The sequence below is a fragment of the Talpa occidentalis genome, unplaced genomic scaffold (assembly GCF_014898055.3).
Source record: "Talpa occidentalis isolate TD23 unplaced genomic scaffold, MPIMG_talOcc4v2.1 talOcc4.2, whole genome shotgun sequence".
NCBI lineage: Eukaryota > Metazoa > Chordata > Mammalia > Eulipotyphla > Talpidae > Talpa > Talpa occidentalis.
Window position 1 is genome coordinate 116,778,401 of NW_023602073.1, and position 17,426 is coordinate 116,795,826.

General features: G+C 44.4%; 1 protein-coding gene across 2 annotated transcripts; it reads left to right on the forward strand.

The window, feature by feature from the left end:
• The first annotated feature begins 1,651 nt into the window (after positions 1–1,651).
• VGLL2 (vestigial like family member 2) lies at positions 1,652–8,350 on the forward strand. 2 transcript variants are annotated; one of them, XM_037520971.1, is made up of 4 exons: positions 1,716–1,812; positions 4,023–4,335; positions 6,338–6,859; positions 8,155–8,350. In XM_037520971.1, the coding sequence occupies exons 1-4, from the start codon at positions 1,732–1,734 to the stop codon at positions 8,193–8,195; spliced, it is 957 nt and encodes a 318-aa protein (XP_037376868.1). In that variant the 5' UTR covers positions 1,716–1,731; the 3' UTR covers positions 8,196–8,350. The 2 variants fall into 2 exon arrangements, with proteins under 2 accessions (XP_037376869.1, XP_037376868.1); XM_037520972.1 differs by lacking the exon at positions 6,338–6,859 and having other exon boundaries at positions 1,652–1,812; positions 8,155–8,267.
• Positions 8,351–17,426: the final 9,076 nt, after the last annotated feature.

Genomic DNA, 17,426 nt, shown 5'->3' on the forward strand with positions numbered 1-17,426 from the left:
GCCACTCGGAGTGCCCGACCTCGATTCATTCCTCAGGGGTGGGATGGAGCACTCCTACCTCACACGGCCGCCCTAGGGGCTAGGTTTGCTTGGGGGAGGGTGGAAGGATCTCAGCAGGCAGGTGGAGCCTGGAAAGCTCTCAGGGCGAGGAAGAAAGGATGCATTTTACAGAGGAAGGGCATCCTCTCTCGCTACTCTAAAACGAAACAGAAAATCGCAGCTTCATTATTACTGGTTGCAGAGGCAGCAAAAGCTGTTTGTGGGCCTCCCCGGTGGCGCAGCGGTTGGGCGCTGGGTTGCGAAGCTGCCGGCGACCTCTGCGGCGCCGGTTCGATCCCCGGCTGCTCCCCGGCCACCAGCGGAGGGTCCCGCATGGCGTGCAGACCTCTCCTGCAGCCCGCTGCTCCCCTCAGCAGTGTACTTTGGTCCTTCTGCCTGCTCTGCTCCCCGCTCTGGCTCTGGTGAATTCTCTCACCCTCCCGTGCTTCTGACTGTGCCCAGTGCATGTATAAACAAGACGGACAAACAAATGAATAAATAAATAAATAAAACATGCCTCTATAAATAAAAAAAATAAAAAAATAAAAAAAAAAAGCTGTTTGTGACCTCTCTTGGTTCCTAGGATGCCCCCTCAGGCAACCAACCAGCCCTTGCCCCCAAAAAGTAACCGAAACTTAAAAGATCGCCGGCGGGTCGAGGTGACCCGGGCAGCCGGGGGCTGAGTAAGACCTCCTCGACTCCTCGAAAGCAACTCGAACAGCGAGGAGGCAGAGTTAGGGCGCGACCAAAGCGGACCCAGCGGGTTTGGGTGGAGGGCTTCTAAGAGAAAGGGGAGCGGCGGGACCCTAGAAACGCTAAAGGAACCCACCCAGCCGAGAGGAATCGAAATGCAGCGGCCGCCCGAGGCGCGCGAAGGCGGCGGGGCAGGGCCCCATTTGCCGGCTTCAGCTCCCTGCCGCTCTCCCGCAGAGGGAGCTCCTTCGCCCGGGTAGGAGTCCCCCGACCTCTAGATACCCTAAGAATACCCGGGTCCCTCCTAGGGGAATCCTAGAGATAGCGCCGTTCCTCCAGGGACAACACCGGGAAAAAGAGCAGAGAATCTGACCCCCCTCGACACCCCTAGACGCACACAAACTCTCAAGGCTCCAGTGTGGGTCCGGAGCTCTCCCACAAAACCTTTCCCCACCTGCATCAACTTATTTCTATACCCATCTGTAAAGCCTCCCATTTACCTCTTCTCCCACCTCATTCTCTCTAGCCCTCGCGCCCTCCTTACTCCTGGAGGTGTGCAAGCTCCCAGGGGCGCCCCGGGCTGCGCTGAAGCCGCACGCCCTGGACACCGACTCCGCGGAGGGGAGCCGCGGGAACTCTCACCCACGGCCCCTTGGGTCCTGGTCCCTCGCTCCCCATTGGCCCCCGGGTCCCCGCCCTTCGCGGATCCCCTCCCCCGGCTCCCCCCGCCGCCCTGTCCTGCACCGGGGAGTGGCGTCAGCACGCCAGGCTGGCGTAAGGTTTAAATGCCCACGGGCTGGCGCCCCGGCGCTTCTGTCCCCGAGCGCGGACGGGACCGGAATTTCGGGGGTGGGGGGAGAGCGAGCTCGCGAGCAGGCTCCCGAGCAGCCGAGCGCCGATGACTCTGGAGCTGGGGCCCAAGCACTACCCATGCAGCATCCCCGAGCTCCACCGGCCGAGAGTTGATAAAGCACTTGACCGTTTCTGCCGCGGGGAGCCATGAGCTGCCTGGATGTTATGTACCAAGTCTATGGTCCTCCGCAGCCTTACTTCACAGCCGCCTACACCCCCTACCACCAGGTACGTGTCTCCTCCGGGTCTCCTTCGTGCAGGGCTTGTACCCCGAGGTCGCGGCGCCTCCGCGCGGGTCCGCAGCTTGCGACCTGCGGCAGGAGCCGCGGAGATGCGAGGATTGCGCGCGCGGGCACCCGGTAGGTTGAGCAAACCCCGTTAGCTTGAGGGTTTACCCTCCCGGGAAGGCGGCTAAGCCCAGTTAAGCGTTCCCCGAGCTCCCGGAGGGCAGCCGGACGAGGATCGCGCGGGCTGGGCTGTTTTCTTAGAGTCTGTCGGACTCCAGGTTCTTCTGAGCCCAGTGCTGGTGCACGGAGGTGCGACCCAAGTTCACGAAGGGAAAACCAGAGGTGAGAGTGACAACAGAACAAAAGCAAAGCCCTGGCTCTGTCTGGGAGCTGCGAAGACCTGCGTTCTCATCCCCGCCAGCTCACCTGAAGGCATACTTTTTGTCCGTTTGAATTCTCTGATGACCAGGACAATTAGCTCCAGAACTAGCGAATTCGTTAAAAAGAGAACCGCACCCAGAGCGTTGGTTTTGTAATTGATTCACAAAGCTCTGGTGATATCCCGGGACTGTGGTTGACCTGACAGAGGCAAACTTCGTAGATGACAGTAGTTCCCCTTTGTCAGGCTTTCTTGACCGAATCCAGTTGCCTTGCCTTCAACCAACCAACCACGGGGGTAAGGCCACTTAACTCTGGTTTTACAAACTTTTCAAGTTCGTTTAATTATTCTAATTTCTCTTGTCTCTGGGTTGCATCTGTTGGAACAGGTTTTCTTTCCATTTCTCAGCTGATGAGTCCAGGGAAAGAACAAAATCACTCGCCAGGGCGGTCGAGGGTCGCAGGAGTGCCAGGCAGGTTCAAAATTGAGGGCCGGGGCTCCTGCTTTGGGGCAATTGAAATATAACCCAAGCAGAACGAACGAGTCCATGCTTTCACCAATTTTGCTTGCAAATTTAGAACGTTTATTCGCAAATTTCCTGATGAATTAAGGATGGGGTAGATAGGTTTTGCTTTTTCTACGCCCGCCTTCCTCTTTTAAATCTTTCCAACCAGGAGTTTTAGCCTCAATGTTAATTTTAGGTATCACCAGACTCCTATTTGTAAGCCAAGAGGGAATGTGGAATAAGTGGTGCTATTGCTAAATAATTCAAGTCTTTTTGGCTTCAGTGTCTGAAACGAGTTCCCTTCCTAGGCTGGGACTATTACAAATGGAAGAAGTGGGTTGTTTTTCTGTTTGGTTCTTTCACCTCCCTGACCCTGGACTCATCTTTTGTGTGAAGATCTGCCCATTTTTTCAAATGACTGGCCTCCTTTCTAGGCCATCTCTTCTCTGCATTGCAATGAGACCATAGCTCATTTCTAAGAAAATTATTTTCAGTAGCTGCACTTAGTTTTTAGAAATCGCTGTCAAACAGTCAGGATTTACTCATCCTTACAGCCAAGATCCTAACCTTCTCTTCTGTTCTTTTTGTTATTTATTTCCTCGGTGTGCATAAATAATGGGGAGAATAGAAATGCTTATAGTTCACTGTTTTTTTTTTTAAATTTATTTATTTACTCACAAGAGCTCTTTAAAAACTGAGGTAGGCTTTTAAATGGGCGGTTTATAAGACCAAACAAATAACTTACCTTAATTAAAATGACCCATACACAATGTTATTCCTTTTACTCCATGTGATTCTATCCTAAAGGGAACTATTCCACACCTGTTACATTCCTGGTTGCATGAAGTGGATTTTGGTATTTTCATATTCCATCTTGAGGATGCTTAATCCTGCATCTTGTGCATCTGCCCAGGAGTCAGGTTTTAACAGGACTTGGGTGTCCTTTACCCTTGAATTTTAAAAATATATCTGTCCTGAGCCCAGTTCTGCTGTTAAACTCAGCTCAAAACCGGGCAGTTTAAGCATCTTCTGGGACCTTCACCTTGACATCTTTAGAGAGCTTTTTCTGTAGCCTGGCAACAATTCCCTGGAGACCAAGGCACCAAGAAGGTTATCTGCCTCTCAAAAAGCCCACCCTTTTTTGGTTACAGGTTGGGAGCCTTGTTGACTGTGCCACCCATGCTACTGCTGGATTTATAGTCAAGAGCACAAGACTTAGACAGTTGCCCCCTGGGTACCTTAGAAGTCCAGATGAGGGAGCGTGGTCTGAACCTAACTTGCCATCTCTTTTGAAACTAATTTCTCTATTCTTTCTCTCTGTGAGCAGAAACTAGCCTATTACTCCAAAATGCAGGAAGCCCAAGAATGCAATGCCAGCCCCAGCAATAGCAGCGGCAGTGGCAGCTCCTCCTTTTCTAGCCAAACTCCAGCCAGTATAAAAGAAGAGGAAGGCAGTCCAGAGAAAGAGTGCCCACCAGAGGCTGAGTACATCAACTCCCGCTGTGTCCTCTTCACCTATTTCCAAGGGGACATCAGCTCTGTGGTAGACGAGCACTTCAGCAGAGCCCTGAGCCAACCTAGCAGCTATTCCCCAAGCTGTACAAGCAGCAAAGCACCGAGGAGCTCTGGGTCCTGGCGGGGTGAGTATGATCTCCGCTGAAAGGGCAGATGGAGAATCCTCTCAGCCTGGGGTTCACCTGCAGGGGCCTAAGGAGATGCAGCTAAAAAACACTGTGCATCAGGGAACAGCCATAGACATAAAATTTCTCCTTGAAGAGGTAGGACAGAGTAGAGCAGTGACCTTCAGAAGCACTGTGCTGGGATTTGGAAAGTTTGGATTTGCTTGTTGGTTCCACTGCTTCCTAGCAATATGACCTTGGGCAAGTTTCTTAACCTCTTTGAGGTCATTCTATTTACTGGTATCTAAAATTAGGATAATACTTGCCTTCTTAATTATCCCTGGGGGTGACTTTAACAGAAACAGAAAAATGTATGTAAACATACCGTGGAAGATGTGAAGCTTTCAACACTCTCCCAAGGCAGGGAGGAGAAGGAACATCGACTACAACTTAGAAGCCCTTTAACCAACTCTTGAAAATTTTCCCCAGAAGAAAGCATCCTAGACCTCATACCAAGAAAACCTACTGAAGAATGTCTTCCTAAACCTCCCTGTGAACTTTGCCAGTTTTTTATTACTTGGAAATCTTGAAACAGATAATATCTGTCAATAAACAAGTAAAGTAACAGAGAAATGAAAACTTGAGTACAATCAAAATATCTCTAAGGGTTTTCCCCAAACACATTTTCCACTTTGTTATTCTACTCTTCCCTCAAAGCACTGCTTTATCTAGCCTGGGACACTGATTTCTTGAACAAGTGAAATCACTCTCCCTTCTGTTGTGAAACAACCCCTCCCTTTTTACCAAGACAAGGGTGGGGATGATTATTCCATAAACTTTCCCTCTAACTTAGTTTCTGATGTTTACCAAGCTGAAAAAATGAAGACTTTGTTGTAAAAAGGAAAACAGATATTGTATTTTGAGGGGAATGATACCTTCATCCTCCCTTTTACCGTTCAGTCTGACAGTTTGTACAAGCCTTGCCTAGTCAAGATCTAAGAACACTCATTTCAAATACAGATGCTTTTTTATTCTCCAGGTGCCTAAATATTTTAACATGAAAGGTTATTCACTATTTAGAATGTGTTTTCAAAGCATTTTAAATTCTCTACTATGTGATGTAGATGACTTCCCCAGAGGAGGTGCTCAATAAAAAAGTTCCTTGAGTTAAAAGCCTGTGTTTCCCACCCTCTCCTCTAAAGGCAACAAATTTGATCTAGAATTTCAGGCACTAGGAATCAGCCAGAAGATTGATGCTGACAAAGATAATGATAATAATAGTATCGTATCGTACAGTATTTAATATTGTAGTATTGGCAACATTTTGTTCCACTTAAAACGTTTAACTTGTGTCCCTCTGCAGATAATACAGCTGTCCTTTTAACGTATCTAATTTACTCTATTGCTTTAGTTCTTGGAAAAAAAATATTTGAAAGAAGGTTTCTAGAAAGGAGGCTAATAATAGCAAGACTTCGAAATATGTCAATGGACTTCCAGTCTATGAGAGGTCTTGGAGGGGCACATTTTCTGGAGCAAGGGAGGCTGAAACGCGAGAGGGGCTAGTGAGATTGCTAGGCGACCGACCAAGAGTGGGAAGTGGTATCTTTAGCTTGAGAGGCTGCGGGCTGGGAAAGGGAGAGAGGCCTGTCTGCCAGGAGTTCACTTAGGCAGCTCTGCCCGGAGTCAGGGTAAGCTCTCTGCGCCCCCAAACGTGCACTTGTGGGTGTGTCCATTCTTCCTCTTGCAGCCACTTTCCGTGTTTCTGCACTGGAAAAGCATCTGCAAATACCAGAAAGAGGACCTCCCCACTAAAGGGTTCTTCATAGTGCAATGCCCGGACCTCGCCCTCACAGGCTGCAGCCCCCTTAGAAAGGCTCCTCCCTACCAGCCCCCTGCCGCGGTTATCCAGCCTCCGCCTGCGGGCGCGTTCAGCTTTCCTGCCTTGCAGGGTCAGAGCTCGTGCCTCGCAGACTGACACGCTCCTCTCTCTCTCTCTCCACACCTGCGCCCCGCGGGCCTGCAGACGGCTCCTTCCCGATGAGCCAGCGTAGCTTCCCCGCCTCCTTCTGGAACAGCGCGTACCAGGCGCCGGTGCCCCCGCCGCTGGGCAGTCCGCTGGCCGCCGCGCACTCAGAGCTGCCCTTCGCCGCCGCCGACCCCTACTCTCCTGCCGCGCTGCACAGTCACCTGCACCAGGGTGCGGCTGAGCCCTGGCACCATGCGCACCCGCACCACGCGCATCCGCACCATCCCTACGCGCTGGGCGGCACCCTGGGCGCTCAGGCTGCCCCCTATCCACGAGCAGCCGCGGTGCACGAAGTCTACGCGCCCCACTTCGACCCGCGCTATGGGCCGCTGCTGATGCCCGCCACCTCGGGGCGCCCTGCACGCCTCGCTCCTGCTCCGGCGCCTGCGTCCGGCAGCCCCCCCTGCGAGCTCTCCGCCAAGGGTGAGCCGACTGGCACTGCTTGGGCTGCACCTGGGGGGCCCTTCGCTAGCCCCGCCGGGGATGTGGCCCAGGGTCTGGGCCTCAGCGTGGATTCAGGTAAGCTGGAAAGGGAGATTGGCCTCCTTCGGCCCCTCCTACCCCATTCCCGACCCTGGGTTGAGCCCTGGACGCCCCTAGTTCTCCTCCGATACCCTTGTGGCCCTGTAGTCAGAAGGACTATTTGGAGAGGTTGTGTTTCATCAGGCAAAAAACCCTTTATTATTGGTGTGGGTGGAATGAGAACTAGGACCCTACCCTAATCTGGTTGGCAAATATTACGGAGGATTTTTTTCCCCCCCAAAGAAAAGTCGTTGGAAAGGTTCTAGCTCTGCGCTGTTATTTCTATAGCCACCAGCCACGTGTGTGTTGAGCACTTGAAATGTGGCTCGGCCGAATTGCGATGCGCTGAGTGTATAATGCACACTGTGTTTCAAAACTTGGTACCAAAAAAAATGTAAAATTCAACTCACTAATATTTTTATGTTGACTGCATGTGGAAATATTTTCAACACATTGCATATATTGGGATAAATAAAATATACTCCTAAGATTAATTCTCATCTGTTTCTTTTTATTTATTTTTTTCAATGTGGCTGCTAGAAAATTCAGAATTGTGCCTGTGGCTTCCACTGAGTTTCTGTTGGACAGCGCTGATCTAGAGTACCTGCTAAGGGTGTAGCTTAAAATCCTCTACAGCTTGAAGAGATCTTGTCACCTAGCCACAATCATAAGGAAAGAAAAACATGTCTCTGATATCAACTTAATTGCCAAATAAAATAGGTCTCCTGAAAACATAGAATTTAGCAAAAGTAGGACTTTAATGATAATATTAAGTCTCTGACTTAAAAAGTTGATTTTTTTTAAAGGTGTATCCAAAGAAGGGTTTATTTTTGTGCTTGCTTTTGGGGGGAAATGAATAAATGCAATCATTGGTTTGTAGTTTTGCCCACTCCCCCTTCCCTCCAGTGAAGATCTGACATTTCTGTTGACTTTGCTGTTACTTGCATTCATACCCTTTAGATGAATTCTGTGACTTCCACAATAAAACAATGGTGTTTGTCTCTTTCTTTCCTTAAATATCCTGTGCCTCTCCTCCCTATCCTTTCTCTCTCTCTCTCTCTCTCTCTCTCTCTCTCTCTCTCCTCTCTCTCTCTCCTCTCCTCTCTTTTCCTCTCCCTCTTTCTTTCTCTTTTCTTTCGGTTTTCAGGTTTACAGCCTCAGGACAAAAGCAAGGATCTGTACTGGTTTTAGCCAGCCCAGCTTCTTCCCAGTAGGTCTCTGCCTAGCGCAATTGGTGACACTCTGAGCTGACATCAAGTGGGTTTGTAACAGCTTCTGATCTTGGTTTGCAGCTCGTCGTTATTCCCTCTGTGGTGCGTCCCTCCTGAGCTGATCTGCTGCCCCAGGGTCCTCCTCCCTTTCTCTTCTGACCAGCCACCCAGCCTCAGCTTCTCTGCCTCTCACTGCATGGATGAGAACCGTGGGGGATGGCAGAGACTTCAAACTTCTCCATGTGTTGAAAAAACTCAAACATACTTCTACAGAAATAGTATCTGAAAGTTATTCTTTCTGTGCGAAGAGCAGATCCAAAGACCCTGAATTATGTTTAATGACTTTTGGCCAAATCACTGGAAATATCTATGGAGAGAGCACTTCCGTGATAGAAGTTTTCTTGGAAAGAGGGAAAGAAAAAAAGACTTTTTGGTGTGAATATTTTTTATGCTGATGTGAATTATTTCATTAAGTAGTGTGGTCTTAACACTACTGATGTCAATATCCTCAGATTTAAAATGTATTTGTATTTGCATCAAAAACTGTTGCAGAGAAGTAAAAAGAAGTTAATTCCTTCTTCTTCCAGCACCCTTTCTGCCCACTCACTGGCTCCAGCACCCACTCCAGACACAAAGACACACTTTTTTTTCCTCTGGCCTGTGAACATGGAAGTCTCAGCCTGAATGTGAGTGGCAAGTGGCTTATCTGGAGCCACCTGCCCAAGTCGTACTGAAATGCAGCTGTTGTAGGACAACTGTTTAAAACTCCAGAAATACATTGACCAAGGTGGTACTTCCCCATGTTTGGCACAACAATTGCAATTACACTGGATATATTTTATATATGTGTGTACATATATCATATTTTTTACAAGGAACATTTTGTGATGAAAGAAGAAACCCTTCTCAGTCTTCTCTCCCACAAATCCTGTCCCTCCCTCTGTCCTCTGGATTTAAAAAAAAAAAGCAACAGAAGACCCCAAACTGCCTGCAGGACAAACTAGGAATCACCACAAGGGGAAGAAATGCCCATGAAGACTCCAATACCTCAAATATTTTTCTCAGTCTCTATGGTCATGATTGGTCACTTTAATCTTGGGACAGAGCAAGGGGTCTGTGTGTGGGCAAAACTGAAGGAGATGAGGAAGAAGGAACGAACATTAAAGATGTCTATTTACTACAAGGTCACTGTGTTGTTTCATAAAAAGAAAATAAATGTCTTAGTTTACCTTCAGTAGAATAAAATGATTTCTAGTTGTATGGCCTGATGTCAGTAAATAATATTACTTATTATATATATGCATATATATTTATAGCTTATGTTTTTCCAAAGTGCTTGCTGTGCTGTGAAACCTGTTAACCCCTTTCCACCTCACATCAACCCTGGAGATGAGCAGTTAGGTGACCTGGAGAATCAGAGAAGGTGCAGAAAGCACTACTGTACACCATTCAGTGACATACACATTTATTATTCTCTAGAAAAGAACAGTTGTTACTTCTTAAATTCTCAACTCTTAGGACAGTAGAATTGTAAATTAAAATGCATTTTTAAAAATATTGGTTATTTTATATTTTTTTAAGATTTAGTGTTATATTTTAACTGTTCATTTCTTGTGTTTTTTTTAAGATTTATTTATTTATGCATACAAGAGCTGGGATACAGGCCAGATATGCAGAGGGGTGAGAGGATTCACCAGAGACAGAGTGGGGAACAGAACAGGCAGACTGACTGAAACACACTGCTGAGGGGAGCAACTGGTGAGCCAGGAGAAGTCTGCTGCACCATGTGGGTAGCTCCCTGGCCGTCCAGGGATCGAACTCATGCTGCAGTGTCTGCGGATTGCTTCATATTGCAGTGCTTAACCCCTTGTGCCACAAGGGAGGCCCCAGGTTATTTTACATTTTAATAAGCTCAACAATGAAACCAAAATCATCAGTAGACAAAAAAAAGATAAGCAATCAATCATTTTCTCTTGACACCATAGATACATGTGTCTTTTACTCAAGTGCCCGAGAGAGATATTGTGTGTTATTATCAAAATTCCCTTGTCAATTGTTGAAACATAAAAATATTAGTTTAATGTTGACCCTTATTATAACATGAGAGACATATCATTCAGATAAGAGTCTCAGGAGTTGGGGAGTCAGGGACCTTACTCAGAGCATGGCTTAGATTTACCCATTCCCTCTTCCTATCATTTTGGTAACTGTGAAGTAGCTCATGAGCATTTCAAGAATTTTTTACCGCTTTTTGCCCAGAAGGAAGGGGTCTTGTGATGGCATTGTACCATGTGTGATGACAATAGCAACTGATGTTATTGTTTGTCATGTACCAGGCATTGCTCCAGGGGTTATTTACTTAAGCCTCACAACAATTCCATGTTTTATTTATTATTGGCATTTCCTCTTACATGAAAGAAAACGGAGGCTCACCAAGGAGAAACCATTTGCCCAGACACATGACTTGTGAGTGGCAGAGCCAGGATGCAAACTCAGGCCACCCAGGTGCAGAGACTGCAGTTAACCACTGCGGCACTGCTCCAAATATATATTGCTATGTCTTTGCTTCTTTCTTCCTCCCTGTGCATGAACAAGGAAGGGAAGAAGCAGGACAGCAAAGACTGACAGTATAGAACTTAAAGAATCCCTGGTATCATAGGATGTTGCCCAAATTCCTTTATCAAATAGCATTACCTGGAGACCATTTGGTGAGATGTAGGTTTCCATGTTTCTCCCAGAGGGAATAACTCCCTCCCTTATGATTCATGTCAGTATTCAACAGGCTTCACTGGTCTGAAGCTCTTCATACCCAATCCCACCAGGTCACGTAAGAGTTAGCCTGAGGTTTGGACAATGAAGCAATAACTAAAATTAACTTTGGAATTCTCTGTGATTTTTAAAAAAAGATTTATTTATTTATGCATACAAGAACTGGGGTACAGGCCAGAGGTGTGAGGGTGAGAAGATTCACCAGAGACAGAGTGGGAAGCAGAACAGGCCAATCCACTGAAATACACCACTCAGGGGAGCAGCGAGTGAGACAGGAGAGGTCTGCTGCACCATGTGGGTCATCTCCCAGACTGGGGATCGAACTCGTGTTGCAGTGGCTGCAGATAGCTTCACAGTGCTGTGTCTCAACCCCTTGTGCCACCAGGGATGCCCCACTCTGTGGATTTTTAAATCCATGTTCCACTACACGAATCAGTGGTATATGCAAGCATAAACAAAATGCATTAAGTTTCCAGTGCATGCTGCAGAATTTGCCACAGAGTGTGCAGATGAAGAAAGCACAGCAGCACATTCTCGGCTAGCCGTCTTTTCTGGCAGCCTTTTACATGTGCACACCCTGCCAAAAGCACTCACAAGATCTCTGCTGAGAGCAGGAGCCTTTCCCCAAGTTGGAGATGCTGATTACTGAAACCTCTCTCTTGACTTGCCTCAGACCTGAATCTCAGATTGCTGGTGAGGAGATTCATTCATGGGAACTGGCTTTGAGGCAGTCCTGAACAGACAGTCCAGACTGCGGGGCCAGCCTCAAGTGAGGAGACCAGCTCCTTCCAGGGTACCATTCCTAAAGTAGAAATGCAACACGGTCTCAAATTATGATTTGGTTGTGTGTAAGAAGAGCATCAAAGAGAAGTCTGGTGACTAAATAGCCCTAACTGACATTCTCTAGGCGCACCAAGTCTGGCAAGATACAAATTGCTATGCCTTTCTTGAAAATATCAGTGCAACCTTGCAGAATAGAGTCATTGAAAAAAAAAGAACATTCAGGGAAATGAGGGATGGTGTGAGAAGAAGAGAACTTGACGTCTTTACATATGTTATACCAGCTGAGGGTCTGAGACAAAGATGTGATTCCCCTCTCACCATCCCCGTTGGCAGTACAGTGTCCTCATCACAGTTTTCCATTTGCAGTTGGCCGAGGCTGAGGAAAGGTGATGAAAAGGGGAGAGACAGCTCTCCGCCACCAAGTAATCCTTTTGCCGATTGCCCTCTGGCTGAGAACTCAGTCACCCAACTACTGGGAACTCTATCTGTTCTGCTCCTTCAGTTTAGGAGGAGTTGCCATCCTGTCTCTTCCCCTTTGAAGTTCTATTTCAATGCCTGGCAAATTCTAGCAATGACTTAAGATTGATTGGGGCCTGGATGGGAGGAAGGGAAGACATGGTGTATGTCTTGCCCCCCTTTCTGCATAAGTACTGCATTTTCAGTGTCACTTTGCATCAAGGGAAAACAAGTCCTAATGTAATAACCTCCAGTTTGATTAGAATCACAAACCTTGCATCTTTGTGCATGCACCCGTACATTTTCTGTCAAAGTAAACCAGAAGCTCTTTTTTTTTTAAAAAAAAAGATTTATTTACTTATGCATACAAGAACTGGAGTACAGGCCAGAGGTGCTGGGGGGGTGAGAGAATTCACCAAAGACACAGTGTGGATCAGAACAGGCAGACTGACTGATATGCACTGCTGAGGGGAGAAGTGGGCGAGTCAGGTGAGGTCTGCTGCGCCATGTGGGTTTCTCCCTGGCGGGGGATAGAACTTGTGCTGTGTGGCTGCAGGTAGCTTCATAGGTTGCGTCTTAATCCCTTGTGCCACCAGGGAGGCCCCAGAAGCTCTTTTTTTTAAAGCACTTAGTGATTGATTACTTGGGATTGGATAAGATAAAGTTTTACAAACTACTTTCCATATAAATGCCATTTCCATAAATTGTATTTTTAATACATTTCATTAGGTGTCAAATTATAGGAGAAAAATTGAAAGATATTTGAAAAGATGAAAAATAAATAAAACCAAAAAACAAAATTCCTTTATAAAATGTTTTAATGGTCTGTTTACAGTTTGCATACAAATAATTCACATTTGATTGCACTTTTCAAAGTCTTTGTCTTATAGCATTCTTCTTGCAAGGTTTTTAGGATATATTATTATTCATTGTTTATTATTATGTATTCCCAAAATCTGGAGTAAAGGAATAAATGTCCTAAAAGCAGTATCATTATTACAGTTGTTGGTTGTCCATAACTGTTTTTGACATTTACACAAGCAAGAGGGGAAAGCAAACATTCACTTTACATTTCTCAAACACCAGCTCTCATCTCCCATGAATAAATGAAGCTGTTATAATACAAATATGATAACCACACAGTAGAAGCTATCCACAATGCACCTGTCTGTCTGTTTCTGTGTGTGTGTCTCTCTCTCTATCACACACACACACACACACACACACACACTCACACACTGATGCAGCCTAAAGAGAAATCCGAGACACCATACGCTCAGACAGGCCTAGACACAAATGATTATTCTCACTTGACAGACCAACTGCACTGCTCTTTGCTTGTATTTCACTGCAGCCCCAGAGGGCTGGGTCAGGAAAGAGATACTTGATAGCTGCAGTTTCCGTGGTTGAAATATTTGTGAAGTTAACGCATAATGTGAAAGCAGAAGCTAATAAATTATAGGATGCTAATTGGAGCTGTAGTGGAGCTGTCAATCATGCCGTCCTAAACACAGAGAGACCCTCATAACCTAAAAAGGCAAGGCAGCCCTTAGGAACAGCTCCAGTTGTTTCCAGCCTTGACCTCCAGTCACAACCACATGTCCGGGTAGAGTGACCACTGGGCAGCAGGCAGAGGTGATTCTGCTAATCCAAGCTCGCTTTAAGAAGCCAGGCACATTCTCTTTCAGGCACAAGAGGAAAATACTTTACTGAAAAAGTAATGCTTAATGTTCAGAGAAATGCATACTGAATTTATAAGGGTGATTATTAAACATTACTCTTCATTTGGGATTTTTCACTTTAAAAGACAAGTTTAGCTGAAGGAAAAAATTATCTAAAGTTCCCCACAATATACCTATCTCAAATTACAGTATTTCTGTGAATCTTCCAATGAAATCTTATGAACTAAGCTCCTCTAGAACAAAAATAAGAAGGCCAGATTTCCTCTGCCTTCCTGGAACTCATTTATTGTAAGAAGAAATAAGAGTATATTTCCTATTCTTCTGTTTTTAGACTCTCTCGTTAGCTCTAGTTCTTCATATCTCCCAGTGTTTTAAAATGACTGATTTTGTTCAAACTATTGGCCTTTGTCATTATTTCCATCTTCTATTAGAACTGCGCAAATGAATATATTTTACCATTACATATAAGAAATCTAGGCTAATAGTAAACTAAGCTTTGGAAAACAAAACCAAAGAATTAAAATTTTTGACTCCTCATCAATATGTGCATGACTCAAATGATTAGAAATTTTTATCGGTTTATTTTTGAGGTGCATACTTTAGTCTCTATTTACAACAAGTAAAATGTTCCAATTACCTTCTAAGTTGGAAGCTGCTTTAGAATAGTTTTCACTCAGGAAAAGTAAATGGTCTTTAATCAGACCACTCAAGCAGTTTTATAAAGGAAACTTAGGTTTTTTTGGTTTCATTTATCTTTTTGTCTCTTCAAGTACCTTTCAATTCCTCTAAATTCTAAACACACACTTGATCAAAACAATCACAATGGAGGGAGTCACAAGTTCAGTTCTTTGCCTGCTTACTCTCATTAATGACCTCATCTTTATTTTAGCCAACTGTATTATCAGTCTTGTGCCAATAATGGTATTATTGAGAAAAGGGATGGAAAACAAAACTCAAAAAAATTTTTGGTTGTTTTTGCTCTTTAATTTTACCAGGCATGATCCTCTTTCTTTTTTCTCCCTGCTGTTTTACTCAATGTGCAATCTATTTCAGGAAACAATTGGATTTTTTTTTTCTAGTATCATACAACTCTTTTCATTCATTGTACCTGCTTTTTTAAGGAATCTCCTGCTGTCCCTGGATGCACTGTCAAAGCTTCTGCACTGTTGGTGTCAGGTGGCCTTGCTTTGTGTAGTGTGCTATCCCCTTTTGTCTCGGGTACTTTGCCCTCCACTCTCATCACCTGACAGAAGGGCATTGACAGACAGATTTTGGTAGGAAACACAGAGAACAGAGCTTATGATATTTGTTCTTCTTTGTTCAAAGACTTTTTCTAAAAACACATTCTTTACTAGTACTTTTTCTAAAGGAGTAAAAAGAGGATCAAGAGAATGTCAGACTTCTACCCTGAGGGAAAAACCACAATGAAGTTGTATTCTGTTGCAACTGGGCAAGAGGAAAGTATTCACAATATTACACTTAATAGTTCTAAACTACGTATATTCACCATCATCTTGCATTGAAACTTGATATGTCTGTTAATTTCATGTATAAGGAATGATATTATAATAATACCAAATTTTTAAAGAAATTCATCATTGGGATACTGCCATTTTCCTTTTTTTTTTTTTTTTTTGCTTGAGATATAAAATATACTGAAACTAAAAAGAGAAATAAATATTGCTTCACAGCCATAGAATATATCCAGGTTGCAGGTTAATATTGAGGGTCTTAGGAGAATGAGGCAGAAAATCTAGATTCCACCAAGTTTCCATATCACAGAACAGCAACTAGACCAAAACCAAGATTTTTGCAAGACAAAATCATACAGTTCATATTTTTTTAGGATCATAAAACTTATGACTACATTCTTACTATAATTTTAGTGAGAATATTTAATTCTTGTCACTTCCTTTATCTGGAGAATTTCAAATTTGAACTCAATTACACACCTTTTATTCTCCTTACTATAAAGAGAAAAGTGCTAAAAGTGACATTATAGTTAACAATGTGCACTTTGTCTTTTTGTTTCCCGATCGAGGTCTTGTGGTCTTGTGATTTTGTGTCCTCTATGTTGGTATCAATGGCCAGAATGAAGTTAGTGCTAACTCATCTCAGTTTTCAACAGGATTCTAAGCTCGCCATCAGACAAATTCAGCTAATGGGCCACAACCTAGAAATTACCAGCATGCCCAAACATAGTTTTTCTATAACAGTTGACTGTTTCTCTATGTTAGAGCAATCTGCAATGTTTTTCTCATGTTCCATACAATTCCCTGTAAATTCCTACCTCCCTGTGTACTCACCACTAGTCTTCAGCCTGACTTCCCTCTTATCCGAATGCTATCTATTCTTCAAAGTCTAACTTAAATTCTGCCTCTTCATAAAGGTTTATCTCCACACCAGTCACAGTGAATGCTCTTAGCCCACCTGATATCAATGCCTCTTATTGGCACTTAATAACCTCTTGCGACATGAGTTCAGGATTTGAGAGGTTGCATTAACCGTAAAGATCATCCCATTCACTCTTAACCTATATTTTCTTTATCCTTAAATAGGTATTAAGTATACTGAACAGATGCCATTAGCTATTGTGAACAAAATTAATTATTGCATTAAAATTTTTAATTTTATGATGTGCAAACCAATTTTAAAAATGAAGGTTGGTCTGAGGCTTGGAGTATATGTTTAAACAAAAGCTGCCTGGGTGCTTAATGAGATGTCCCTGTTGCAGTAAAGAATTATTTAATGGCATATTTAGTACAATACTAAACCTATTATAAGAGCCTATTTAACATATCTTTGCATTTTAGATTCCTTCTTCAATCAGTTGTCACTTTACTCAACACTCTGATCATTCCATAAAATGGAAGTTATGCCTAGATATGTTTTCTCACTTAATAAAATATAAAATGTGGATGACAACAACAACAAAAGGAGTAAGAGGGCCTCCCTGGTGGCGCAGGGGTTAAAGACAGCACTATCAAACTATCGCCAGCCACTGTAGCATGATTTCGATACCCAGTCAGCCAGGGAGCTGACCTACACGGCACAGCATATCTCTCCTGTCTCGCCTGCTGCCCTCCTCAGCAGTGTATTTCAATGGATCTGCCTGTTCTGCTCCCCACTCTGTCTGTGGTGAATCTTCTCACCTCTCCTGCACCTCTGCATCCTAGTTCTTGTGTGCATAAATAAATAAATCTTTGAAAAATAATAATAAATAAATACATAAATAAAAGGAGTAAGGAGTCTGTTACTTCTAGCAGGTGCCAAATGGTATCAAATATCCTTTTCCTGCACTTGTATCCTCAGTCTCTACCTTCTGTCCTAGGACATCACTTCAACAGTTACCCTCTTTTCTTCCTGCATATTCACTTCCCTGTCCAGTGAGTCATTCCCATAAATATAAAACAAGCTGTAATATTCTTTGTTTTTTTTAAAAAAAAAAACCTCCCTTAACCCTATCTCCTTCCAGTTACTACCATGCTTCTGCTCCCTTCATTTTTTTTAAAGATTTATTTTATTTATACAAGAACTGGGGTACAGGCCAGATGTGTCCGAGGGTGAAAGGATTCACCAGAGACAGAGTGGGGAGCAGAACAGGCAGACTGACGAAATACACTGTTGAGGGGAGCAGCGGGCGAGACAGGAGAGATCTGCTGT

What these genes read in the sequence shown, in the direction of transcription:
- VGLL2 (XM_037520971.1), top strand. Translation starts at nt 1,732, where the DNA reads ATGAGCTGCCTGGATGTTATGTACCAAGTCTATGGTCCTCCGCAGCCT. An exon ending in CCTACACCCCCTACCACCAG is followed by an intron (nt 1,813 to 4,022) that starts GTACGTGTCTCC and finishes CTCTGTGAGCAG; the next exon opens with AAACTAGCCTATTACTCCAA. An exon ending in GGGCCTCAGCGTGGATTCAG is followed by an intron (nt 6,860 to 8,154) that starts GTAAGCTGGAAA and finishes CTTGGTTTGCAG; the next exon opens with CTCGTCGTTATTCCCTCTGT.